The 27,304-nt window shown below is 49.0% G+C and overlaps 2 protein-coding genes across 2 annotated transcripts; both read right to left on the reverse strand.

The window, feature by feature from the left end:
- Nucleotides 1-21,456: 21,456 nt before the first annotated feature.
- On the reverse strand, nt 21,457-21,999 carry LOC147412389 (olfactory receptor 6F1-like). The gene has a single exon (XM_086481379.1). The coding sequence runs from the start codon at nt 21,997-21,999 to the stop codon at nt 21,457-21,459; it is 543 nt and encodes a 180-aa protein (XP_086337505.1).
- Nucleotides 22,000-26,034: 4,035 nt separating this feature from the next.
- Nucleotides 26,035-27,003, reverse strand: LOC147412390 (olfactory receptor 14C36-like). The gene has a single exon (XM_086481380.1). The coding sequence runs from the start codon at nt 27,001-27,003 to the stop codon at nt 26,035-26,037; it is 969 nt and encodes a 322-aa protein (XP_086337506.1).
- Between the last annotated feature and the right edge of the window lie 301 nt (nt 27,004-27,304).

The following is a 27,304-nucleotide window of genomic DNA, read 5'->3' on the forward strand; positions in this document are numbered from 1 at the left end:
TCTCCGCGGGACCCGCCTCGGCGGCCGGAGAAGAGCGAAGCGGCTGTTAGAACTTGAGGCGTGAATAAGGAATGCCGTGCCCTTCCTTGATCCTTCTGTGGGATACGGGGGCGTGGATAAGTAGTGAAGCTGGTCCGGGGAAAGCAGAGTTGTGCGGAGAAGGCAGGAAAAGATAAGCGAAGGGTTCGGGTTTGAAAAAAGGGGGTGGAGGAAAGAGCGAACTTCATGACAGATCCCCTTTGGGATGTGTTCTGGCGCGTCGGACGGATGGAGCGGGACAAGGGGGCACGGAAAAGAAGAAAACGAAGTGTCGCCATCCACGGTGGCCGCTGTAAGAGCTGGAAGACGGGGCAAAGCGGCCCGAGGAAGGCGGCACGTTCGACTACGGCGCGCTCTTGCAGTTAAGGTTGTTTCTGAGGAGAGAAGGGAAACGGGATGAGGTAACGGACGCGGGTGTGTTCTTTGTTCTCCGGGATAATCCTGAGTGGCAAAGGGACTGCGGATGCGTACCCCCACGAGACCCCGCGTTCAAAAAGGAAACAATAAAGGACAACAAAAATCAACTAAAAAGAGGCTGTTGGGCTCGTAGCGTTGGCCAAAGGTGTACAGAGAGAAAAGTCGGAGTAACCGCGGATCAGAACAAGATCTGAGGGATCTATTTTGGCCCCCCCAGCGGCCGCAAGGGCGAGATGAGGCCTTGGAAAGCGTCCGTACCCCTCCACATCCTCCCTCCATCCCACCAGACAGCCCGCTATCTTCCCGAACCCGGAGAAGGCAGGTAACAGAAACAATTCTCCGAGCTCCTTTCCGGGATGGAGTCGGACCAGACGGAGAAAGAGGAAGAGTCAAAATACCATTTTCCCGTAACGCTCGGAAGGAAGGGAAAGGCGCTGCCCGCAAATACCGCGGTGGCCCAGCAGGCGTTACTCAAAATCTCCGGTTTCTAACAAACCAGTACAGGCCCGACTGGACTGACGTGCCGCTGTTACTGGACAGCTCAAGCGAAACAGGAACGCAGCTGGTTATAAAACCTGCCGGGGATTCGGCGCAAGAATATCAGGAGCGATGTTAAAGAGTTCTTCCCCCTGCAGGACCCAAACTGGGACCCTAATCGACCAGCTGACGTGGAGAGACGGCGAGCGTGTCGCGGACGGGTAGTGGAAGGAATGGAGGAAGGAATTCCAAAGCCTATAAACTGGGCAGTGCTACGTGCAGTGAAACGAGGTCCCTCTGAGTCCCCTCCCGAATTTCTGGATAGGTTAAGAGATACGACGCGTCGTTACACACCCCTGGAGCCCGGGTCAGGAGCGGGAGTACGACCCCCGGTGTCCCTGTTTCTAGGACAATCCCGGAGCGATGCCAGACGTAAATGACAAACATGACGTCCGGCGGATGGTCGAAACGTGGAAGTGTTACTGGAAGAGGCTTGGAGGGGGTTTAGCAACAGCAAGGACAACGCGAAGCAGAGCCTAGGCAAGAAGAGAGAGGATGGGAACCTAAATCCAGGATGGGACGCGGACCGGCGCCCCCTGAGCAGGGATCAACGTGTGCTGTGGAAAAGGACTGGTCACTGGAAAAGGGAATGTCCAGAGCGGGTGGCGCGATAACCCCGAGACAAGGCGGACTGACGAGGGGGATCCATGGATTACGATGAAATGAGGAGAAACCCAAGGAAAAAAAAAACGGAGTTTCGAGCCGATGCGGCGGCAGCATGCTGAGTTTTGAATCGAGCTTTAACGCCTTTAGGAAATGACCAAATCGTGGTAAAAGGAGCGACTGGCCAGAGCGAAAAAGCTTATTTTTTTTTGGTGGGAACCATTAAAATATAAACTGGGCAAGCAGGTAGGCATCCGTAAATGTTTGTACGTGCCAAGCTCCCCGAATTCCCTGTTGGGACCTACTGGAAGAGCTGGAGGCCACGATAAAATTCAAGAAGGGTGAGAATACTCTGGGTGTAAACGATGACCAATACGTACAAATAATGAGCTTGTCTTCGGTGACTATTCCCAGAGAAGGACAAATCGACGAGGAGATCGTTGATCAGGTCTGCCCCGGGGTTTGGGCGACTGATGCCCCAGGACGTGCCAAGAATGCCCAACCAATAATAATAAATTCGGAGGACGGACAGAGAGCGGTGAGAATCAAACAAAACCCGCTGAAGGGAAGAAGAAAGGGAAGGGATTGGCCCGAAAATAGAGCGATTCCTAGAATTTTTGGGGTTCAATACCCCCATCCTCCCGGTCCGAAACCCGGATGGATCCTATCGAACACCCCAAGACCTGAGGGCCGTTCACCAGATAACAGAGGATCTGTACCCCGCGGTTGCCAGTCCATATACCTCGCTAATCGCCTCAACTCCTGATTTAACTTGGTTTTAAGTGTAAAAGGTGCCTTCTTTTGCCTCCCACTCCACGAAGCCGGTCAGGACATCTTTGCGTCCGAGCGGGAAAACCCTCAGCGTGGTCGGAAGACCCAGCTCGGGCGGACGGCGTTGCCACAAGGTTTCGAGACCAGCCCTGCCGCCTTCGGGAGCGAAAGGTTTGGAACGACGGGAACCACCGTCGGGACGATGTTGAGATCGTGACCGCTGACGTGGTCAACCCCGCTTCCTTTCTTGGTGGGAAGACTGGGGAGCCAGCGGGCCACGGCTGCCTCGAGACGACTGGGGCCGCGTACTCGAGCCGCGTCGACCTCAAAGGTGCCCCCCCCCCCCCGCGGGTGGGGTAGAGCACCGGTTCACAGACGGGAGCAGCCACGTTCTGGGCGGAAAACCCGACGTTTTGGGTACGCCGTCACCGCTGCTCGACAGGTAATGGAATCTGGACCGCTACGGGCCGACACCTCAGCGCAAAAGGCCGAGGTCAGCCCTCGCTCGGGCCCTGGCGTGGGCCGAAGGAAAGGCTGTGGATATTTGGGCCGATTCTACGTACGCCCAGGGAGCAGTTTGGAAGGAGCGAGGGCTGGTGAACTCCCGAGGGAAGAGTATCGAGGGCGCGGAGGGAATTTTAAGGCTTTGGAACGCGGTCCAGCTTCCTGAAAAGGTGGCGATTGTGCCCATCAGGGCCCGCCAGAACGTGAGCACGGAATTGGGAAGGGGAAAGGAACTGGCGGACAAGGGAGGCAAAACAGGCAGCTAAAGAAACGGTAAAGGGAGAGGGAGCACTAATCCCAGACGGACAGATAACCCCAGAAAATAAGCCAGAATACACTAAGGAGGATCGAAAGTCAATCACAGCTTTGGAAGGAGCATCCAGCGAGGACGGGCGGGCTGTAACATCCCACGGGAAACTCGTAGTCCCCTCTTGGGTGGTTTGGCCGCTGATCCGCGAGGAGCACAAGAAGGGCCGCTGCGGGGCGGAGGCGTTACACAAATACCTTATCAGACACGGAATTTATACCCCGCTGCCAGGCGAGTGGCTCAGCAACGCGACCTTTGCCTCCAGGCTAATCCAAAAATTGTCCCCAAGCCAGAAATGGGAAAGGGAATTGCCCGGGACAACGTTGGCAAATTGATTTCGCGGAACTTCCTAGAAAAGCGGGGTATAACTACTCGTTTGGGCTAAGTGATGCCTTCTCAGGCTGGCCAGAAGCTTTCCCGTGCAGGACAGCCAAAGCTCGAGGGGTGCCCAAGGTGTTGCTACAAGGAATCGTCTCCGGGTTGGGAGTCCCAGCGGTGATGTCCTCGGATAGAGGGCCGCGCTTCATCTCCGAAGCTGCGCGACAACTAAGCCACCATCTAGGGACAGGTCGGCGACGACGCACTCCAGACCGGCCGCAATCCAGTGGAGAAAATGGATCGGCTGATTAAGCAACAGGTTGTTAAATTAGGACAAGAAACCAGTTTGGCCTGGCCACGATCTCTACCCCGGGCAATGCTACGGGTACGAGCTAGACCCTGGGCTAAGGAAGGGCTCAGCCCGTTTGAAATCCTCTACGGGCGACCCTATGGGGCACAAAGGGGGACCCCTTCACAAATTGGTGAAGAACTGCTGACTTCCTACGTGGTGGCATTAGGGAAACGGCTCCGTAAAAGTGGAAAAGGGGAGTTTGGAACCCGATGCAGGGGTTTGGATGGGCCAGTGCCTGACGTACAGCCTGGAGACTACGCCTGTGTTAAGCCTCCTACAGAGAAAACTTGGGAGCCGCAGGGGGAAGGACGGTACCGAGTGCTTCCCGCCTCTTTCACGGCAACCGGGATCAGGGAGCAAAGCGCCTGGATTCGCCACGCCCGTGTGAAGGAAGCGCCTCGCCAAGGGTGGACCTCGGAGCTCGTAGGACCATCTAAACTCAAACAGTACAGGCGAAAGGAGGGTTAGAGACGGGTGGGTGTTGTCAGTGGTAAGCGTTGCCACCGTGCGGGGTCAAAATGTCTGCTTGCAACTGTTAAGGAAGGAGGTTGACAACTTTCAGTGGTCTTCCCGTTGGATTTGTGCACCATTACCTGAAAATCCGGCACGTGGGTTCCCCTCAGTAGGTGCAGCCTTCCCCAACAGTTCTGAAGTACTGAGAGCCTTTCCCACCAGGAAAGTCCTTCTTTCTCAGCCAAGCTGTTCCTACTGCCTCAAAGATTGTTTCAGAACACGTGGAAATATCGACTAAAGCTCTGCGATGGGCGTTAGATCCCGGTGAACCATCCGACTCGAGCACAGGCGTTCCCGTGTGCCCAGAGAGGTTCCCAAGAATCCCTTAGTTCCAACAGCGGAGGAAACGCAGCTGACAAGGACGGTGGAGAAAGAGTAACTGTAGGAAAGTAGCCGAAACGTACTTCCTATTGGAAATCCGGGGGTGCCGACGCGTGGAACAACATTCAGGCTAGGAGGAATGACTCTACCGGTCCCAAAGGGTGGCCCACTCCTTGGTTATGTGGTAAGAAGGCACGGAAAGCTTTCCCCATAGGATGGAAAGGTCAGTGCGCCATGGGACCTGCATACCCAAATATTACCAGGATGAACCAACCGGGACAAGGAACAGCAAGGTCATATTTGAGACGAGTCCGATCTCCCCCAAACCCGCTTATAGAAGGCCCCAGCTCTTCCCATAGTTTTGCTCGATGGTTTTTGCCGTGGCGAGGGGTAAGGGAAGTGGAAAAAGCTGTGGTGAACCTCTCGGCCACCTTGGAGACGGCCGTGAATTCCACTGCGGATGCCGTAAGAGCACAGCGAAGAGAAACAGGAAGCGTCTCAAAAAATGACACCACGAAACGGATCAGCGTTGGATTTGCTATATAGCAAGGGAGGAGGAGTAGGTACTGAGTAATAGCTGTTGGACGTACGTCGATGGGAGTCAGGGAATACCTGTTGACTTGGAACAAACCTGGAAACAGAAAAAAAAGGTGCTACACCAGGTGACCTTGGATGACACCTCCCTGGGATTTTCGGGACTTTGGGAAAAACATCACGGCTGCCTAACTTTAATTGGCTGAAGCAACCCTTCGTTAGTATAATTGTGTTTATTCTGTCGGGGTTGATGATATCCTGCACGTTACAGTGTTCCCTATGGATGTGTGGACGTACTGGAGGTACATACGAAGAACGGAAGAGACACAAACTCGGACAAAACGTTGAGAGTGGAAGATACTTTACTAAAACTCTCCAAGGGAATGGCGGTATATAGCGAAAGAAGTTGCGAAGGTGAAAGAAAAGGGGGGGGGGACTTGCTCTGGGGAGCAAAGAGCTAATTTAGCATAGCTTAGTAGAAAGTAGAAATGATCTGGCTGGACTTTGCACAGGATAAGGGAGGAGAAGCAGCCTTGAAATGTTTGAGAGAGTAGGAACAGCTTGGCTGAGAAAGAAGGACTCGATTGTCTTGGTGAAGCCATCGTCAGGTTCAGCCTGGTTCTGCGGTTTGGAGTTAAGCCGGTCCGGGATCCTGCACCAAAGGTGAGACGTACACGATGAAGAAGACTCTGAGCCTTCCTCCGAAAGCCCCCAAAAGGACGACCACCAGACGACAACACTCGTGTGCCGAGAGGAGGAAACGTATTATAATAATTTCCGAGAAACAATTATAATATTCCCAGCTATTCCCTGAACTAATTGCACTAACTCGTGAATATGCATGTTTTGACGTAATAAATAGAGTTTTAGGATGTGACTCGGTGGGCACGCGAGGAGGAGCGACCCCCCTTGCACCCAGCGCTGTAACAAACACACCGGCTTTAGAACTCTCTGCCAGTTACGCGATTCGTTTCCGCGCTTCATTTTGGCGACCCAGCTGGGACCTTCTCTGTCCGGCTGCGGGACCTGCTGAGGACGGGACTCCTCCGGGCACCCCTGAGATTTTCTTGGGAGGACCCCCCTCTCATCCAGGTCACCGTGGGGGCACCCAAACCCCATCATCGGCGGACCGGGTATGTTCTAAGTAAGTAAGGGGATACCTATAAGTCACGAGGGGACGTCCTACACGAGGTAAAGAGCCTTGGTGCTCGCCCCTGGGGTTGGGGTTTGAGTCCCCATAAGGTGGTAGCAGGGTGAATTCTGGTCCTTGACTGTTGGTATCCTAGGTCCGGTCCTGGGTCTCCTAGCCCTGGCTACGGGAGTGGTCCACTCTTTACTGTCACCAAATGTAACATCTGGTACCGTGTATTATAATCCCGTCGATATCGGTCGGCGTGGAGCTGTGGCAAATGGCAAATGGTTTATGATTTATGCTGATCGTGCCTTTGACGACTGCTCGGATCGGTATTTTGTAACGCAAGAGCCAGAACTAGAAAGGGCTTTTTTGTGAGTGGCCGAGGGCGTGCGCTGGGTGAGTGAGACGCGGCACGGCCGCGGAGCGAGCGCGGAGTTCTGACCCGCGGTTCCGTGTTCTCCGCGAGGAGAGCGGCCGGAGACGAACGAAGCGTGTGACAAGGTTTAGATTCTGCTTCAACCAAGTATTACTGGTGGCATTCGGAGAGAAATACTGAATTGCGTGGGTGAACTCCAGAATTCCTCGGGTCCGGTGTCAGAACGGAACCCGAATATTTTGCTGGCTTTGTTGTTTGTTTGTGAGGCAAGTACTCGCTCTGGGATGGATTTTATTGTTGTTGATGTGGGTCATGGACAAAGTGGCGGAATGCTAAAAAGGAGCCCTTTAGGCCGCGTTTTGGCTCATTGGAAGGATCTAGGGGGACCATCAGGTGAGGGTGTGAGTAAAAGGACCTTAATAAAGTATTGTAATCAGTGACGGCCCTTGTATAAATCAGATGATGGGGAGAAGTGGCCCTTTAACGGGACGCTAAATTATAACACCTTGTTGCAGCTGATGTTGTTTTTGAGGAGAGAAGGGAAGTGGGATGAAGTTTCATATGTGGAGATGTTTTTCACCCTCCGAAATCACCCCGAGTACTATACTGACTGTGGACTGACGGTCCCGCGGGACCCCATGGCGCTAGCTTTAGGAAAGGAGAACAAGAGAGAAGGGAAAGGAGAGTTGAAGAGGTGTTGTTGGGCATGTAGCATAGGGCAGAGGTGTACAAAGCCGGGGAAAAGAAGAAATCCTGAAACGGGGGATCTACCAGAGTATTATAAACCACCAGAAACAGGCTGGACTTGGCGAGGGGCACAACAAGGGAAGAGTGAAAGTGAGGATTCCGATTCTGGAATCCCTCCAAGTAGTCCAGTATCTTCTCACACCCGGAGTAAGAAAGAGCAGGCAGTGTTGCCAGCACCCTTAAGGCAAGCAGTAGGACCAGGGGGAGATCCTATCTTAATACAAGTTCCCTTCTCCTCCTTTGATCTCAAAACATGGAAAGGAGTGGCGAAAAGCCACCGAAATGATTCCGTGGGGGTGACAAGACACTTCCCGTTCCCAATAAAACAACACAATCCCGATTGGAGCGATATTCAATGGTTATTAGATCATATGACTGAAACAGAAAAGCAGTTAATTTTAAAAAAGGCCCAAGATTTGGGCAGTGATCATCTTAAAGGGACAGGAGAGAACGTTAAAGAACACTTTGCCTTACAGGACCCACGGTGGGACCTAATAGAGGGGCCCACATGAAACTGGGACTGGATCATAAAGGGAATGGAGCGAGCCATCCCTAAAGCAATCAGTTGGTCAGCCTCATGTGCTGTTCGGCAAGGTCCAAAGGAAACCCCCTCGAGGAGACACATCCCCTTAGACCCAGGGTCAGAGAGAGGAATCCAGCAGTTAGTGTCTGTTTATTGGACAATCAGCAAGTGATATCCGAAGGAAGTTGCAGAAATTGAGAACAAGAGAAAAGAGAAACTCGGAAACTTTATCAGACGAAGCATGGAGAGGGTTTAGCGATAGGGGAAAATAGGCAGGCACTGTTGGCGGCGCTACCAGAAAGTAGAGGCTTCAAAAGTGGGGGACCCAAGAGTGCTTTAGGGAAGGATCGGTGTGCATGGCGCAGACGGAAGGGACATTGGAAGAGCGAATGTCCAGAGAGACAGGGAGGGAAGGGAAGGATACAGGTACGTGTTAAGGAGGACTGACGGGGACCTGGGGAACCTACCCTGGCGGATCCACTGGTTACATTAAAGCCAGGGAAACAAGAACAGGGCATGGAATTTCTAGTTGATACCGGGGCATCATTTTCAGTTTTAAATCAAGCTTTGACAACCATAGACGACGGCTTTGTAATGGTAAGGGTTACTTTGGCCAGAGTGAAAAGGCCTATTTTTTAAACCCTCTTAAATTCAAGTTGGGAAAACAATTGGGGATACACAAATTTTTGTATACGCCTCCTTCGCCCAAACCACTATTAGGGTGAGACTCATTAGAACAATTAGAGGCAGAAATGAAATTTGAAAAAGGAAAGGTAGAGCTCCGAGTGGGAAATGACCAATGAATCGAAATTATGAGTCTAGACCTCCTAAATACCCCCATTGGCTCAGAAATACCTGAGGAGGTCCAGAACCAAGTGAATCCAGGGGTATGGGCCTCAGAAACACCCGGAAAAGTGAAAAATGCTTCTCCAATAATAGTTAAACTCAGACCGGGGGCACAACCCCTAAGGATTAAACAGTACCCCCTTAGAATGGACGATAGCGAAGGGGTTCGACCTGTAATCAACCGATTCATCAAGTACGGGCTACTAACAGAGTGTGAATCGGAATGTAACCCTCCCATTTTACTGGTCAAAAAGCCAGATGGTAATTATGGAATAGTACAGGATCCCAGAGCTATTAATAAAGTTGTTGAGGATCTGCACCCAGTTGTAGCAAACCCATATCCGTTGCTGACTAAATTAGTTCCCGAATTGGCTTGGTTTACCGTATCGGACCTAAAGGACGCCTTCTTTTGCCTGTCCTTGAGTCCAGAAAGCCAGTTGCTCTTTGCATTTGAGTGGGAAAACCCAGACTCTGGAAGGAAGACACAGCTAACATGGACAGTGTTACCTCAGGGACTTAAGAACAGCCCCACTATTTTTAGAAACCAGTTAGCCAGAGACCTGGAACAATGGGAACGGCCACACGGAGCTGGAATAATATGACAGTATGTAGATGATCTGCTGACAGCCACCGAGATGAAAGAACCTTGTGTAGTGTGGACAATTAGTCTGTTAAATTTTCTTGGACTTAATGGCTATCGAGTCTCTCCACAGAAAGCCCAAACAGCCCAGCAACAAGGGACTGACCTTGGCTATGAGATAACGGCAGGCCAGCGGACCCTGGGAGCCACAAGGAAGGAGGTTATCTGTCAGACCCCCCGACTGCAGACACCTAAAGAGCTCCGTACGTTTCTAGGAACGACGGGGTGGTGTCGCCTATGGATCTATAACTGCGGACTCGTGGTAAAGCCACTTTATGAACTGTTGAAATCGAATCAAAAGAACCTTGTCTGGAATAAAGAAGCAGGAAGAGCATTCCACCAGCTAAAGAAAAGGCTGATGGAGGCCCCTGCTTGGGGGTTACCAGGTATTACCAAGCCTTTCTGGCCGTTCTCTCATGAGAAGCAGGGAACAGCCCTAGGGGTCCTAGCTCAAAACCCGGGACCGTACCACAGGGCAGTAGCGTACTTTTCCAAGCAACTTGGTGATGCAAGCAGGGATTGGCCTAGCTGCTTAAGAGCAGTAGCAGCGGTGGTACTGAACATCCAAGAAGCCCGTAAGTTGACATTGGGTCAAAAGATGACAGTATTGGTCTCCCACACTGCGATAAATCATTTTGTCCCAAACCAGGTTTTTACACAAAGTTTCCGATTTATTAAACGAATAGAGACAAGCCAACAGCGCTGGGTGCGCCGGGAGTCTCTGCTCTACCAGGGCGCACCCAGCGCTGCTGGCTTATCTCTATTCACCTCATAAATCAGAAACTTTGTTTAAAACCTTGGTTTGGGACAAAATGATTTATCACAATTTGGGGGCTCGTCCGGGATGGTCTTAGTTCCTGAATTCTGACTTGATTTAGGAGGGGCGCCCCACCATAGGGTGGCTCCTAATTGGGTCGGGTCAAGACTAACACCATTCTGAACCCGAACAGAGATAAGCAAAGAATTTGATTTTTATGAGCTCCCTTGCCAGCTGCAGCAGTTTATTTTGCCCGTAATTCCGTGTGCGAAGATCCGAACGAAGACGGCGGAGCTGTAAATAAATGTATGCCGTTCGGTTGGGTGGGATTCGGTCGCCTGTGTGTGTGAGAGTGTGGCTGAGACGGAACCTGGTTCCAAAGCAATTGTGGAGGTCTTTTAACCACGGTTCCAATCTCCCGCGAGGGACTTGGCCGGTGAAGGACCGAAGCGATTCCTATAGGATTCGTGGGTGGGTAATAGGTCCCCAAAACCCCCTGCAAGACACTTTTACTGGTGACCAAGGGCCGTAGGAATTGCCACAGTAGAATTCCTGGATGGGTCAGATAAAGTCAAAGACCTGAGACCGGAAAAAAGGGAGCAAATTACCAGATATGCCACCAGAAAGTCCGTTAGGAACCATGATCATGAACTGGAATCAAAGGGGCCCCAGAAGAGGAACAAGTAAATTAAAATTGGTTCAATATTGCATGGTTGAACGGCCAAAGGAACCTTTAAGACCACATGTCTTTTGGCTTGGTTTTGGATCCTTTGAGGACTGGATTTGCCAGGCTTTAAATACATATGTTAACTCAAAGGAACCTTGGAGTCAGGAGGAGAGTGATGACGCAAAGTTATGGATCAGGACTTCACGTCCCCTTCCCGCTTCAATACTTACATTAAAAACAGACGAGAAGTTTGAGGAGAAGGAGGAAGATATAAATGAGAAGGAAAAAGATGATACTTGGGAACCACTGGATAATCTGCCGCCTCCATATTTTAATAATCCATCCCCAGCGGCTGCGGTGGCTGCGGCGGCTGCGGCGGCGGTTCCCCCTCCCCCTCTTCTGGTGGCTCCCCCCCTTCGGGGGCTGTAGTGTTGTCACCACCCACAGCATCGGAAGCGGAGAGGCCTCCGGCTGCACGTACGAGAAGCAGAACTGCAGCATCTGAGGAAGCCTCTCTCTATCCCTTACGAGAGGTGCCCCTTGGAGGTAATCAGGGAGGCATCGGATTCGTAGCAGTCCCGTTGAACACTACAGACGTCAGAAATTTTAAGAAAGAGATGGGAACCCTATTAGATGATCCCCTCGGGGTAGCTGAAAAACTGGGTCAATTCTTAGGTCCCAATACTTAGACCTGGGAGGAAATACAGTCCATTTTGGGGATCTTATTCACCGCTGAAGCAAGAGGAATGATTAGACAAGCTGGAATGAGAATTTGGGAAAGACAAAATCAAGGAGGACCCCCGGGGGATCAGAAATGGCCGAACGTGGATTCCCCACTGGGATCACCAACAACCCCAAGGGAGACAAAACATGAGGGATTTAAGAGCGTTAATTATACAAGGAATAAGAGAAGCGGTGCCTCGGGGACAAAATATTAACAAAGCATTTAATGAACAACAGGGAAAAGATGAATCCCCAACAGAATGGTTAGAGAGGTTAAGAAAAAGCCTACAAATGTATTCTGGAATTGATTTGAATACAGTGGCTGGGACCGCGCTTCTTAGAACACAGTTGGTGGCCAAATCCTGGGGAGGTATAAGAAGGAAATTAGAGAAACTAGAAGACTGGCAAGGAAGGGGATTAGAAGAATTACTTAGGGAAGCCCAGAAAGTCTATGTCAGGAGGGATGAAGAAAAGCAGAAAACGAAAGCAAAGATCTTTGTAGCAGCAGTAAGAGAAAGTCAGAAGAATGAAGCTCCTTCTGGAGAAAAAAAAAAAGGAAAAAGAATAGAGCAGACACCCCGGGAACAACCTCATCGAGAAAGGTCCACAGTCCCCGTCTGTTACTGCTGTAATAAGAAGGGACATGTTAAAAAGAACTGCCGTAAACGAGAACGAGATGAGAGAATGTTTCAAGAGGAATAGGGGTGTCAGGGGTTATACCTTCTGGGGACTTCAACATCAACAGAGCCCTTGAGAAAAATATTGATTGGTCCCCACAAAGAGGAAGTTTTATTTTTAGTAGATACAGGAGTTGAAAAGTCCACTATCCAAAGACTTCCAAAAGGAGTAGAGAAAGAAAAGAATCATGTCTCGGTAATAGGGGCAAAAGGGGAGCCTTTTAAAGTTCCCGTTTTGAAAGATGTAGAAATAGAAGCAGAAGAAAAAAATCTGCCTTCATGATTTACTTTCACTCCCTGAGGCGGAATATAACCTATTAGGAAGGGATCTGATTTTGAAACTCAATTTGAGTATTCAGAGCCAAGGGGACAAATTACAGATCAAACTATACCTTTTGACACAAGAAGATGAAAAGTTTATAGACCCCTCAGTGTGGTATAGGGAAGGGGAGGCCGGAAAAATAGACGTGGCCCCCATAAACATTCAGATAACGGATCCGTGTCGCCCAATCAGAGTCAAACAATATCCTATACCAATGGAGGGTCGGAAAGGATTAAAGCCAGTAGTTGATAGACTTTTAGAAAAAGGCGCCTTGGAGCCGTGTATGTCACCCCATAACACGCCCATCCTCCCTGTAAAGAAAGAGGATGGGTCATACAGAACGGTACAAGGTCTGAGAGCTGTGAATCAGCGAACAGTCACTAAATTCCCTGCAGTAGCAAATCCTTACGCTTTACTGAGCCATATATCCCCCAAACACACTCGGTACAGTGTAACAGATTTAAAGGATGCCTTTTGGGCCTGTCGTCTAGATGAAGGATCTAGAGACTATTTCGCTTTTGAGCGGGAGGACCCCGAAACAAGACGAAAACAACAATTGAGGTGGACTGTATTACCACAAGGGTTCACGGAGTCACCAAGTTTATTTGGACAGACTCTAGAGAAGATATTACAGGATTTCACATTACCCGGGGAGGTAAAGCTATTACAATATGTGGATGATTTATTAATAGCAGGAGAAACTGAAGAAGGAACCCGAGAGGCCACCGTTAAATTACTAAATGTCTTAGGAGGGAAGTTTTAAAAGTATCCTGGTCAAAATTACACTTTGTGGGACAGGAGGTAAGGTATTTAGGACATTGGTGGAGTGAAGGGAAAACGAAGCTGGACCCTGACAGGGTATCTGGGATCATATCCTTGAGACCCCCCAAGAACAAAAAAGGAAATTCAGCAGGTATTAGGTTTATTAGGATGTTGTAGACCATGGATTGAAAGTTACAGCGCGAAAGTGGAATTTCTGTATGAGAAGTTGACTAAGAACCAACTCAAGGGGTTTACAGAAGATGACCAGAAATTTGAGGAAATAAAAAAAGCATTACCGCAAGCACCTGTCTTAAGTCCACCAGACCTGGAGAAACCTTTCTATCTTTTTGTGAATACCTCAAATCGAACAGCATACGGGGTCCTTACTCAGGATTGGGCAGGAGTTAAAAAACCCGTGGGATACTATTCTAAGCTACTTGATCCAGCAAGTAGAGGATGGCCTGCTTGTCTCCAAGCTTTAGTTGCCACAGCGTTATTGATAGAAGCAGCCAGAAAAATTATCTTTAGCACTCCTTTAAAGGTGTATGCTCCACATCATGTCAGAGGTGTCTTGGTACAAAAAGCGGAAAAATGGTTAAGGGAGAGCCGAATCTTAAAATATGAAGCGATATTAATTGATTCCCCCGACTTGGAACTAAGGGTAACCTCTGCACAGAGTCCAGCACAATTTTTATTTGGGGAACCACCAGAGAAACTGCACCACAACTGTTTGGAAGTAATTGAGATGCAGGCGAAGGTGAGACCAGATTTAGGAGATAACGAGTTAAAAAAGGGAGAAAGAATATTTATAGATGGCTCCTCCCGAGTGGTGGGGGGAAAGAGAAAATCGGGGTGTGCAATAATTAATAAGAACCTGGAACCTATAGAATCAGGACCTTTGAATCCACCAGGGTCAGCTCAGGCCTGTGAGCTGTACGCCCTGTGTAGGGCCCTAGAGTTGTTAAAAGGAAAAAGTGGAACCATCTTTACAGATTCTAAATATGTATATGGGGTAGTCCACACCTTTGGAAAGATTTCGGAAGAAAGAGGTTTAATTGATACTCTAGGAAGAAATCTTATACATCAAGAATTAATAGTAAGGACTTCAAGGGCATTAAGGGAACCGAAAGAAATAGCAGTAGTACATGTGAGGGGACACCAAAAAGGATTAGACTACAGAACCAGAGGAAACAATTGAGCAGCTAAAGAGGCCCAGAAAGCAGCCCTGAGAACTCAGATTGTCAGAATTAATGTAGTACAGACAAAAGAAAATACCAGTGAAGAAAAACAAGAAGAGAGAGAGAAAAAGTTTACCCCCGAGGAACAAACAAAATTGGAGGGAATAGGAGCTAAACCAGAACAAGGAAAACGGATTTTTCCCTGACGGGCGAGAAATGTTGCCGAAGGCGTATGCCAGGCAAATATTGAAACTATTACATATAAAACCACATTGGGGTACAAAAGCATTAAGTGACCATTTTCTCAAACAATGTGGTTGTACGGGAATTTTTGAAATAGCAAAACAAATCACACAAGGCTGCTTAACTCGTCAAAAGATAAACAAGAAAGTATTTCGACAAGTGGCTATGGGGGGAAGAAAAACAGCGTATAGACCCTTTGGGAAAGTACAAATGGACTTCACAGAATTACCTAAAGTAGGGAGGATAAAATATTTATTGGCAATAGTGGATCATTTAACACAAAGGGTAGAAGCCTACCCTGTCGCCCGAGCAACAGCACAGATGGAAGTGAAAATTTTATTAGAACACTTAATACCGAGATATGGAACAATCCAGGACATTGATTCTGACCAAGGCACACACTTCACTTCTAAAGTAATAAAACTATTGTGTCAATCATTGGGTATTCAGTGGGAATCCCATACTCCTTGGCACCCACGGAGCTCGGGAAAAGGAGAGAGGATGAATCAAACAATAAAACAACAATTGGCTAAACTAACGATCGAGACCCAAATGCCTTGGACAAAACGTTTGCCATTAGCACTCTCGAACGTAAGAACAAAACCGCATCGTGAGACTGGATTATCCTCTTACGAAATGTTGTATGGAATGCCATACTCTCAGGGGATGCCCCTGGGAAGCAATATTATTGAAGACTATGATTTGCAAAAATACACAGTTGCCATTGGGGAGAGAGTAAAAGAACTAAGGGAAATAGGAATAATGGCTCAAACGCCACCTTTGGGATCCTTTGCCATCCATCAACTTAAGCCGGGAGATAAAGTCCTAATAAAAACATGGAAAGAAAAGAATTGATCTCCCCTTTGGGAAAGACCTTTTCTTGGTTTACTAACTGCAGCGACAGCCGTGAGAACTGCTGGAAAAGGAGGGACACACGTGTCGCGGGTAAAAGGTCCAGTGAAGGAGTGGAACGTAACATCTGAACTCGGAGAAACCAGGATAACCGTCAGGCGGACTCAACAAAGATTGTATTATAAATTATAAATTGACCAGTAGAAAATCGATGTGTGTTTTTACAGACCCCAAAGCAGAAGGAACTTTTAGTTCGGAGCCATTGTTGCATGGGAGGAACACCCCAATTAACGACGCAGGACAACAGAACCCCAAGTCGGGCTAGTACTCAGCCTTGTCCCATCTGTCGTCGATATAGCCTGTATCTTATTTGTCATTATTATTATGGTGGGAAACACATCATCCAGTTTAATGGGTCACAGGGAGTATATTTAGCAAATACATTGTCTCCTTTGTGTGTTAAGTGTAAACACATCAATCAATTAGAAATATTAAGAAGAAGGAAATATTTTTTGCTGTCGGACTAACAGAGTAATAATAGAAAAAAGTAGGGTATAGTTAATAAATAAAGGAGGTCTCTAAAAATAAGTGCACACAATCGATCAATAATAGGAAGCATTTAAGTATTTAGACACGTGCCTCAAGAGTAAAGGGACCTATGAAGGAGTGGAGGGTCGTAACTGAACCTGGTGATCCCAAACTTACCTTTAAAAGAGCTTGATGTAACGACTGAGGGAAATTCATATTGACTTCCGTAAAAGGGTAAATTCTAATGGAAGTTATAAAAATTCAACGTGCAGAAAACCATTTTTTTAATAAGTTAAAGGAGTCCACTTTCCCCACTTCACCCAAACCTTTGTTAGTGTTGATTGTATGGAAAGTCCAGTGTTGAATGGAATAATTCCTATTACTCACAAAGGAAAAGAAAGGCACACCTTGGTAGAAACTGGAGAGGGCAAGACCGGAGGGAATCGGTGCTGCAGCTGGGGCGGTGACCGCTGAGCATTATGATCCTGACCGGGCCTCTCTTGATATGGGTCCTGATTGGAACCCTGTGGGAAGGTGTGGACACTCTTTCCGACCCTCGTAGTGAGTGTATCGCTGTAACGATGCAAGGTGATACGGTCTCCCATACATTGATCTACCCTACCCCCTAGGAATGTAAAGGACAAATGATGGGTGACTGTGCGTATAATCAAACCAAATATAAACTCCGTGAGGATCCTTCAACCAACAAGATCATGTGCTATGATCCTGAAATACTTCCAACCCCATATTGGATAGAATTGAAAACAGAAGGGTGGATAAAGAAAGGGAAAGATAAAGGAAAATACGATGGATGGAAAACTTGAGCAGTGAGTCGTCAGGTTTATGGCCTTCGTTCATCGGTATCAGTCATTTTTGATGTCTGCCAGGCGGTGGATCGGGACTCTTTCTCAGCTGACTGTGGAAATATAAATCAAAGAAGACAATATGGGAAAACTGAAAAATACATGTGTATGAATCCTGGAAATTCTTATTTGGCATCTGGGGTCCACGGAGGCCACTGATGTGGGAACACGTGGGAGGCTGTGTGTTGGGCCACCGCCAGCTGGGGTTATGAATATCACTGTCCCTCTCTGAAAGCTAAATTAGAAAAGATAAAGGTGAGCCCAACTTGTGGACTTTATAACTGCACGCTGGTCAATCTAACGATTATAGATCTTTGGTCTTGGAGAATAAAGACAAAGGTAACAGATTTCGGAATCAAGATATGGGCCTCCGGTTATGACCCAGGAGCCCAAGTCCGAATAATTTATCATGAAAGAGGGAAACAAACCGTACAACATCGTTTGTTATTCAACTCGTTTCATCATGAAATAGAAACAGGAGTCAAATATGAAATTCCCACAGTTGCTAGAAATCTGTTTGTCAACCTTGCCGAAAATATCGCGAAAGCACTAAGAGTAACTAATTGTTATGTGTGTGGAGGGACAAATCAGGGAGAACACTGGCCTTGGGAAGCTTTAGAGAGCAATATAACTGACCCTAGGATCTGGAAGGTAAATAGTCAGGATAGAAAACAACAGTGGATATTACAAACTAATATAATAGGGAGAAGCTGCTTCCAACACCTAGCTAAAGGAGGGGAACCGGTAGGAAATTTAATTTGTGAAGGAGGATATAAGTGGACTAAAACGAGGAAGGACTGGGATAAATGGGGGAACTCAATGGAGATAAATCCACAAATGGCCAACTGGACAAATGGGAACAATGTACCAAATGGTTGGCCTGCACCGGCAGGACATTGTTGGATCTGTGGAAAATTAGCATTTGCATCTTTACCAAAGAATTGGGTTGGGTCATGTACAGTTGGTACAATTAGACCTAGCTTCTTCCTGTTGCCAATAGGTGAGGGAGAACGATTGGGGGTTCCAGTGTACACAGAATCTGCTGAGTTTGAGAGATACAAGAGAGATTTACAAATTGGGAATTGGAAGGATAATGAATGGCCTCCAGAGAGAATAATAGCCTATTACGATCCAGCTACACGGGCAGAGGATGGGTCTTGGGGCTACCGAACTCCGATATATGTGCTAAACAGGATTATACGGCTACAAGCAGTAGTTGAGACAGTAGTAAACAAAACCAGAGACGCCTTAAGTCTACTTGCAAAACGAAATACAAAAATGAGAACTGCAATCTACCAAAATCGTTCAGCATTGGACTACCTGTTGGCACAGGAAAGGGGGAGTTTGTGGAAAACTTAATCTTACCAATTGTTGTATACAAATAGATGACGAAGGAAGGGCTATAGATGAACTGGTTAGAGACATGAAGAAGATAGCCCATGTCCCAGTGCAAACGTGGAATGGATTTAACATCGGAAATTTAGGATCATGGATGTCATTCTTCAACGGTGATTGGATTACCAAAGTGGGTGTTGTACTCCTGGGAATATTTGGGGGGTTATTACTTATCCCTTGTTTAATTCCACGTTTTATTCGATTGATACGATCAGTGGTGCAAAGTACGCCACCGGAAACAAAGAATGGTGGAACGCCATTAAAGGAATTGGAGACCGAAACAACCCCAGATTTGACTGCAGCACGGAAAGCCGTTACCGAATTGGAAACCAAGACGCGAATCAATGAGACAAACAAAAACAAAGGGGGGAATTGTGGAAAACATAGGCATGATTCGTGCCAAAATAGAACACAGTGTGATAAATGTGATTGTTGTGCCCTGTGTGATGTAGTTTGTAACCACTGCGACCTGTATCGTGGTTGTGATGGATGTTTGAAGCAAATTGAGAATTTGTGAATATAGACAAGTGTGTTTCTCACTTCGAACAATGTAACCGCCTTTTAGAGAAAAAGAAAAGGGAAAAAAAAAAGAAATAAAAAAACAGCGTAGAGCTGATGTCACTGCTGCTCAGAAAAGCCCACCGAAAGATGGGACCCTGAGACTTTCAAAGGATCCAACAGGAGAAAAACGCGCCAAGAATATAAAAGACTCAGTGTGCGTCCTGATAGAGCAGAGACTCCCGGCGCACCCAGCGCTGTTGGCTTGTCTCTATTCGCTTAATAAATTGGAAACTTTGTTTAAAAACCTGGTTTGGGCCAAAATTATTTATCAGACATGACGACCGCTATGCAGAGGAAGATGAGCAGTTCCTTGCTTCCGAATAACAGCCAGCCATCAGTTTGCACACAGCATCCCTGAGCTCCTGGTTCCTCATGCTGCAGATGAGGGGGTTCGCTGCTGGAGGCACCACCGAGTGAAGCGCTGCAACCAAGAGATCCAGGAATGGGGAGAAGACGGAGGGGGGCTTCAGGTGGGCAAACACGGCGGTGCTGACAAACGGGGAGACCACGGCCAGGTGAGGGAGGCAGGTGGAAAAGGCTTTGTGCCGTCCCTGGATCATCCCACTGCATTCATGTCGGTGTGACCTCACCTCGAGTACTGTGTCCCCTTCTGGGCCCCACGATTCTCAAGGATGTTAAGACACTTGAAGGTGCTCAGAGGAGGCAACAAAGCTGGGCTGGAAGGCATGTCCTATGAGGAACGGCTAAGGAGAGGGGCTTTGTGTAACTTGGAGAAAAAGAGGCTGAGGAGTGAGCTCATTGCTCTCGACAGCTTCCTGAGGAGGGGACGTGGAGAGGGAGGTGCTGAGCTCTCCTCCCTGGTATCCTGTGACAGGGCACGTGGGAAGGGCTCAAAGCTGCACCAGGAGAGGTTTAGGCTGGACATTAGGAAGCATTTCTTTACCAAGAGGGTGGTCAAACCCTGCAAGAGGCTTCCTAGAGAGGAGGTCAACACCCCAAGCCTGTCAGTGTTTAAGAGGCATTTGGGCAATGCCCTGCAGAACACCATTTATCTTTTGGTGAGACGTGAGGTGGTCAGGCAGTTGGACTAGATGATGGTTGTCGGCCCCTCCCGATGGAATTATTCTATAGATATCCCTGTGCAGGGTGGCTCCCTCCAGCACTTGGGCTCAGACACTGGGTCTCCTCAGTAGCTGCCCCTGGATACCAGCCTCCCCAGTTGCAGGCACTGGGACATAGGAGTCCCTGAGGCCTCAATCCCGCTCCAGATGCTGGTACAGACCACCTTCATCTCTCTCTCTCTCTCTCTCACACACAAGCACCCACACAAACTCTGATGTCCAGTCGCTCCAGTCTCTCAGTTGCTGGCACTAATGACACAAGGGCTGTCTGACCCCCTGGTCCTGCGCCAGTTGCTGCACTCACACCCCTGTGCTCACAGGCTCATGCAGAGGAGACATCGACTCACCCAGGAAGGAGATAGAGATAAAGTTTAACGAGAAGACAGAACAGATTGCACTGGCCAGGGTCCTCCCCTAAACTTCCCGGAGTAAGTCCGGTGCAATCCGAAAATGCTCCTGCCCTGCATCCCATAAAGTGTCCTGCACCTCCAGGCAACAGTCCCCTTAATCCAAGTGGTGATCCAAGAAGCTGCTCTCAGCGACTCGTCTTGGTGGGTTTCACACCTGGACAACGGGGCTGAACGCTCTCCCAGGGCAGCCCTGGAAGGAGCTGGGACAGCTTGTTCATGCCTCAGGAGCCTGTGATTTGGGTTCCCACCTGCCTCTGTGCCTCTGTGCTCTTCTTAGTTTGCAGAGAAGGGCTCTGGATGAGCTGGTGGCTCTCCTGGGATGGGTCTGGGAGAGCTGGAGCAGGGCATTAACTGAGTCACTCCTCCTGCCAATGGTAGTGCCTTCTTTGGCTGGGCAGATGAGCTTCTTATCCCTTGACCTAACAGAATCCCACAAGAGCATCAGCCTCCTGAGGCATCTGAGTTTGGAGGTCATAAACACATGCATTGGTATTATTTAAGAGGTGACAGCAGGTCACTGGAATCGCTGTCCAGAAAGGCATCATGACGAGAGGAAAAGCTGTACTGTTGCACGGGCAGTGGTTTTGTTCAGGGCCAGCATCACAGCCTTGCTTCTAAGGCTGTAGATGAATGGATTTAAGAACGGGTAGAGGACAGTGTTCAGCAAAGCTACGATTCTGTTTGTCTGCAAGGAAACATCTTCTGAAGGACACACGTAGAGGGCAATGCAGCTCCCATACGCAATGGCCAAGGTGGTGAGACGGGAAGAACACGTAGCAAAAGCTTTTTTCCTCCCAGAGGCTGCTGGAAGGTGTAGAATACAGAGAAGGATGCCCATGTAAAATGCCAGAGTTAAACCTAAGGAACCCAGTATGACAAATGATATTAAAAGAGAGTCTAGTTTCCAAAGCAGGCTGGTGTCAGAGCAGGACAATTTGAATACGGGGGAGTTGTCACCAAAAAAAATGGTGGATCTTGTTGGAGCCACAGAAAGTCAGCGTGTGGAGGAGGACCAGACGGTAGCTCAAGAGTGTGATGCCTGTGACCCAAGCCGCAACAACCAGGCGGATGCAGAGCTGAGGCTTCATGATGGCAGCGTAACACAAAGGCTGGCAGATGGCAACATAGCGGTCAAAGGCCATGACAGCCAGAAGAGCCAACTCTGTACCACCCAGGGCAAAATAGAAATAGGATTGGGCAAAGCAGCTGCTTAGGGAGATTCTTCTCCTCCCAGAAGCCAGGATCACAACGAGTTTGATGCTTGTGGAGGATGTAAACCAGATCTCCAGGAAGGCCAGGTTGCTGATGAAAAAGTACATGGGGGTTTGCAGGGGGTACTCCCTACACACGAGGAAAATGATGGTCGTGTTCGCCACCACTGTTGTCAGGTAGACGAGCAGAAGGACCAGAGAGAGAAATAGCTGTAGTCTTTGATGAAGCCCTGAGAAACCCTCTAGGATGAACTCAGTAACTGCAGTTTTGTTTTCTGCTCCCATGCTCAATTTCAGTTCATCCTGACGAGACAGGAACCTGGCAAAAAAATGACTGTGATAATTTCACCGTCTGGCTGAAAAGTTCGATCCTTCCTTCTCTGCTGCTTTCCTTTCTTGCAGTCTTCCTAGATGACACAGACAGAGCAGTCCTTCAAGCATTTCTCCCACCCCAATTTTTCTGTTTCGCATTTCAGTGGCAGTCCTCACAGAATTTGTTCTCTCTTATCTACCCTTTCCAAACACTCACAAAGGATTTTCTTTTCCAGAACACATTTTAGAGAGGCTGTTAGCTATTTCACCCCATTCCTGGGTAATCCCAAATTCATTCTCTCAGACCTGTTGCAAACCTCTGTCACACCTATGTGCCAAACTCTCCTCTTCTATTGCACAAACATTGAACAATCAAAAGAAATGAAATCAGATCAAATCTGTATGTTGAAAGCTGTTCTTTCTACTTTTCAATACTTGCCTTTTGGGGCTAGGAATCGCCGAGAATATGTTGATTTCAAAATAAGTAATAGCAAGTATCTTTTCTGTAATCCTCCGCTTTCTTCCATAGCTTCTTGCACTCTGTTTCTTCAGGAAAGGGCAGGGGGGTGACGGGGGAATAATTGTCTTCCTTAGTACTCTAAATAGCGACTGAAATTTTTTATGGTTCCACACAGTCTCATCTGACATCCGCCTGCACTCAAATGCAGTTGTTTCCAAACAGCTGCTCATTGCTATTACCCTCAAATGTCCTGACCTAAAGGCAGAGCAAGGTGTCTGGAAGAGATTTGTAAGCTTTCTTTTGCATGCCACTCATAGGCTGGGAGGACCCAGCCTCTAGCGTTTTCTCTTGTCTCCATTGAGTATAGAGGGAGCCTCGGGGAACCAAGTTCTCACAGGCACCTGCAGCCAAGTCGGTGACACTCACTGTACAAGTCTCAAATCTCTGAGGTACTCAGTTATTATTTTTTAAAATCAAAATATGCATCTAACAGAAGGAAGCACGAGAGAAGTCTATACAATAACGACCGATGTTTTCCCCTTCATCTTTACTGTTGTTTTTAGACATAGAAAGGAGCAGAGCAGATGACTCCAAACACAGGATGATTCACAACTCAAGGGGAAGAGAGTGAAGGGAGGAGCTGGTGGGTTTGAAGCAGTGAAACGAAAGTTCTCCACAGTCTGTGCTGTCCCCTCAGGCTCTGTCCCAGGGCAGAACGGGTAGCATTACACAAGGAGCAAAATGGGAAGTTCAGCATAGGGTAGTCCTCCAGGTCTGGACGACGTTTCAGCTTGGGGCTCAGGCTAGTCTTACATCCCAAATGCCCAGCTTGATCTTTGCCTCTAGTCTGGCACAGGGGAATCTCTGCGCTGGGCTCGCCTGGAAAACTTTCTGAGGTTGAACCACCGGCTGCATTTGAGCAAAAGCTCAAGCTCCGTCACCTCCAGCAGTATGAGCGTGGTGAACCGGTGAATCAGAGGAGGCCGTCCCAGTTTCCATTTTCTGGGTCGGTTCAAACACTCAAAGGCTGGTGTCTTCTTACTCCATTGGGTGACACCCAAATAATCTAAAATTATTCTTCTCCTGAAGGCACCTCCTTAGGGGAACCTGCAAATTTGCAGACAGATTCTGTTCAGGCCCTGCGTCGTCAAACACGCCGCCAGCCTCTGCGATAGGGAGTGAAGAAATAGAGGATATGCAGGCGAAGGATACCCAGGTGAAGAAGGCCTTATCGTGGCTTTGCACAGAGGTTATCCTCGGGATGGTTCCTCTCATGGAGGCATAAACCACAGCAGTCCCTGTGAAGGAGCTCAGCAGCGCAGCGGAGGAGAGAGCACCGCTCCTGGTTCATAGTAGCTGGTGCCCGTGCGGGCTCCTCTCAGCAAAGGGATGATGCCCCAGAATAAACAGTCTGTGCACTGGGCACAGAGGGTCTGGTGGCACACAAGATGGTGAGGCTGAGCATGGGCAGAGGAGCCATTCCCCAGCAGGTGAACACGAGCACGGAGCACAAGCGGGAGTTCGCAAAGACAGGAGCAATGCGGGGGCTTGCGAATGGCCCTGCAGCCATCGGAACACGTCGCAACACCTCGGTTCAACTCAGCCGTGCCCAGGGAGACAGAGAATGTCTGCGGCTCGTCAGCAGCCACAGAGATCTCTTAGTCTGCAACACGGGACTGACAAACATGTCAGGGGGAAGGAGCAAAGTGAACCAAATCCACGGGTCGATGCTGCAGGGGATGCAAGGCCCCCTCATGACCCTCACCCCAGATCAGCCTGAGAGGGGAATGGGATGGGACCCGCTGTCTTCCCAGTTGTGTATGTGCTGCTGGTGGTGTGGCGGCTTTAAAGGTGCTATTCCTTGCGGGAGCTGATTTGTGTATGGTCGGGTGTGTCCATCTTTCATCCCTTGTTTTGTGGGGCTCCAGTCACTGTCCACCCCAGGCACAAACCGTCCCTGGAGATCCCCCATGCTCTCCAGGCAGCTCCTCTCCTGGAGGATGTTTGTAGGACTAAGGCAGAGGTGACCTTTGGAAGCCGGCCAGACACTGTTGCATTGGGGAGGAACAAGGAGAGAAGGGATGGAAAGAGTTAACAGGATTCAGGCAGCTCCTGCCCTGAGCCTTGAACAAGAGTAAAGGAAGAGAACAGGGAAGGAAAGAGGTGCAGACCTTGACATATGAGAAGAACACAAGCCTGCACGACAGCACCCAATGGTGCTAGTGGTAGTGGTGCGTGGACAATGCCCGTACACCAGTCACAGCTTACCTAGTGCTGCGTGTGCTAGGAGAGAAAAGGATATAATGATGCTGTAACAAACAATAAAGGTCTTCAGTTTATCCGCAATCACAGTTCGTGCCCTCAATCTCCACACCGCTCTGCGCTTCCCTCCTGTCCCAGAGACAGAAACAGGCCACAGAGAACCTTCATCCAGCCGGCATGCTGAGGAGATCCCCACCCCGGGCACTTTGCAGACCCACATGCCAAACTTGCTCCCCACAACAGCAGGAGACAACTGGCCTCGGGGATCCTCAGGAAGGTCCTTTGGACCCAGGGAAAGGGCAGCCTGACCCAAGCTGTCACCCACACCAAAGGGTTTCTCTTTCCTTGTCCCCCCTGCACACACACACGGTGCCCTGCTCTTCTCCCAGGACATCCCATCTCCTCACAGAGACTTTTCCCTACAGAGCTCATCTCTGCTGACCTGGATGGCCATTCCTGCACCCCCTCCCCAGGCTCCCCACAGACCCTGAACTGCTGGTGCTGCTCTGCAGAGACAGTGGGCTGTGGTGGCCAGGACCATGCTGGTGAGGCAGAGAGGCAGACCCGGCTCAGGGTGGCTACTGCCCCCTCCACCTCTGCACACAGACGCTGCCCCCGTCATCCACAGATGATCTTGGAGAAAGGAACTCAGACAAACAAGTCGATGAAGGGTCCTTTATTTGGTTTAAACACTTTCAGAGAGGCTGTGAAGGGTCTTAACTCTGAGCCTGTGTCAAACACACATTTATAAGAGCACCTGATGTCCCGCAGTAGGTCCATGCCTCAGGTTTGTAATGCAAATATGAACATTTCTCTACTAACACAACAATATCAACGACAATAACAGAAATAACAAGAATGTTAAGATATTAAAACAAAATAAAATATCTCCAAATAAAAGTGAAGGAAAAAATGCAAACTCCAAAACCCATACCAAACACAATAAAACCCAAAGCAGTCTGGAATCAGATACTTTGTGAATCATTTTTGGAGAGAGATAGAAAATTTATCACTGTTGAACAATGTGCAAGGAATCAGTTTCCTCAGGGCATCCCTGAGCTCCTAATTCCTCAGGTGGTAGATGAGGGGGTTCAGTGCTGGAGGCACCACCAAGTACAGAACTGCCATCACCAGGTTCAGAGATGGAGAGATAAGGATATGTAAGTAGGATGAAGGATAAGGAGAGGGTTTCTGGACAGCTTCAATAGAACCAAGAAATGCTAAAACCAAAGAAAGCAAATCAAACAACCTCCCAAACCTACAGGCTACGCCAGTAATGTGTTGTATCATGAGTGATACGCAGAAGAAGATGGGCAGTTCATTGTTGTTTCTGCAAAGCAACCAGTCATCACTTTCCTCAGGGCGTCCTTGAGCTCCTGGTTCCTTATGCTATAGATGAGGGGGTTCACTGCTGGAGGCACCACCGAGTACAGAACTGCCAGCAGGAGGTTCAGGGATGGAGAGGAGATGGAGGGAGGCTTCAGGTAGGAAAAAAAGGCAGTGCTGAGGAACAGGGAGACCACGGCCAGGTGTGGGAGGCAGGTGGAAAAGGCTTTGTGGCGTCCCTGCTCCGAGGGGATCCTCAGCACGGCCCTGAAGATCTGCACGTAGGACACCACAATGAACACAAAACACCCAAAGCCTAAACAGACACTGACCACAAGTAGCCCAGCCTCCCTGAGGTAGGTGTCTGAGCAGGAGAGCTTGAGGATCTGGGGGATTTCACAGAAGAACTGGTCCACAGCATTGCCCTGGCAGAGGGGCAGTGAAAATGTACTGGCCGCGTGCAGCACAGCATTGAGAAACCCACTGCCCCAGGCAGCTGCTGCCATGTGGACACAAGCTCTGCTGCCCAGGAGGGTCCCGTAGTGCAGGGGTTTGCAGATGGCAACGTAGCGGTCATAGGCCATGACGGTGAGAAGACAAAACTCTGCTGTGAACAAGAAGACAAAGAGAAAAAACTGTGCAACACATCCCGAGTAGGAGATGGCCCTGGTGTTCCAGAGGGCATTGGCCATGGCTTTGGGGAGAGTGGTGGAGAGGGAGCCCAGGTCGAGGAGGGAGAGGTTGAGGAGGAAGAAGTACATGGGGGTGTGGAGGTGGGGGTCACAGGCTACAGCAGTGATGATGAGTCCATTGCCCAGGAGGGCAGCCAGGTAGATGCCCAGGAAGAGCCCGAAGGTTAAAAGCTGCAGCTCCCACGTGTCTGCAAATCTCAAGAGTAGGAACTCTGTGATGGAGCTGCCGTTGGTCATTGTTTCACCGCAGGAATGGGAGACTGTTGAAAGAGGAGAAGATATTGACAAGTGAGGAGAGTTTTGTCTGAGCCTGTTTTATGGCATTTCTCAGAGAAAACACACAAAATGACTTCTTTTTTTCGAGGAACATCGGTCAGTTCCTTTTTGTAGGTGCACGATTGACGAGCAGGGGCTCTGCCCATGGGCTCCAGAGAAGTCAGACCTGTGCTATTGCAGTGGTGTCAAACAGCCCGTGCATTCGGTAGGTGTTCCTGGCAATGGGTGCCTTCAGTCCAGTGAGAGGTATTTGCCTCAGTGA

Source organism: Leptosomus discolor, unplaced genomic scaffold (genome assembly GCF_034619465.1).
Source record: "Leptosomus discolor isolate bLepDis1 unplaced genomic scaffold, bLepDis1.hap2 HAP2_SCAFFOLD_41, whole genome shotgun sequence".
NCBI classification, from domain to species: domain Eukaryota; kingdom Metazoa; phylum Chordata; class Aves; order Leptosomiformes; family Leptosomidae; genus Leptosomus; species Leptosomus discolor.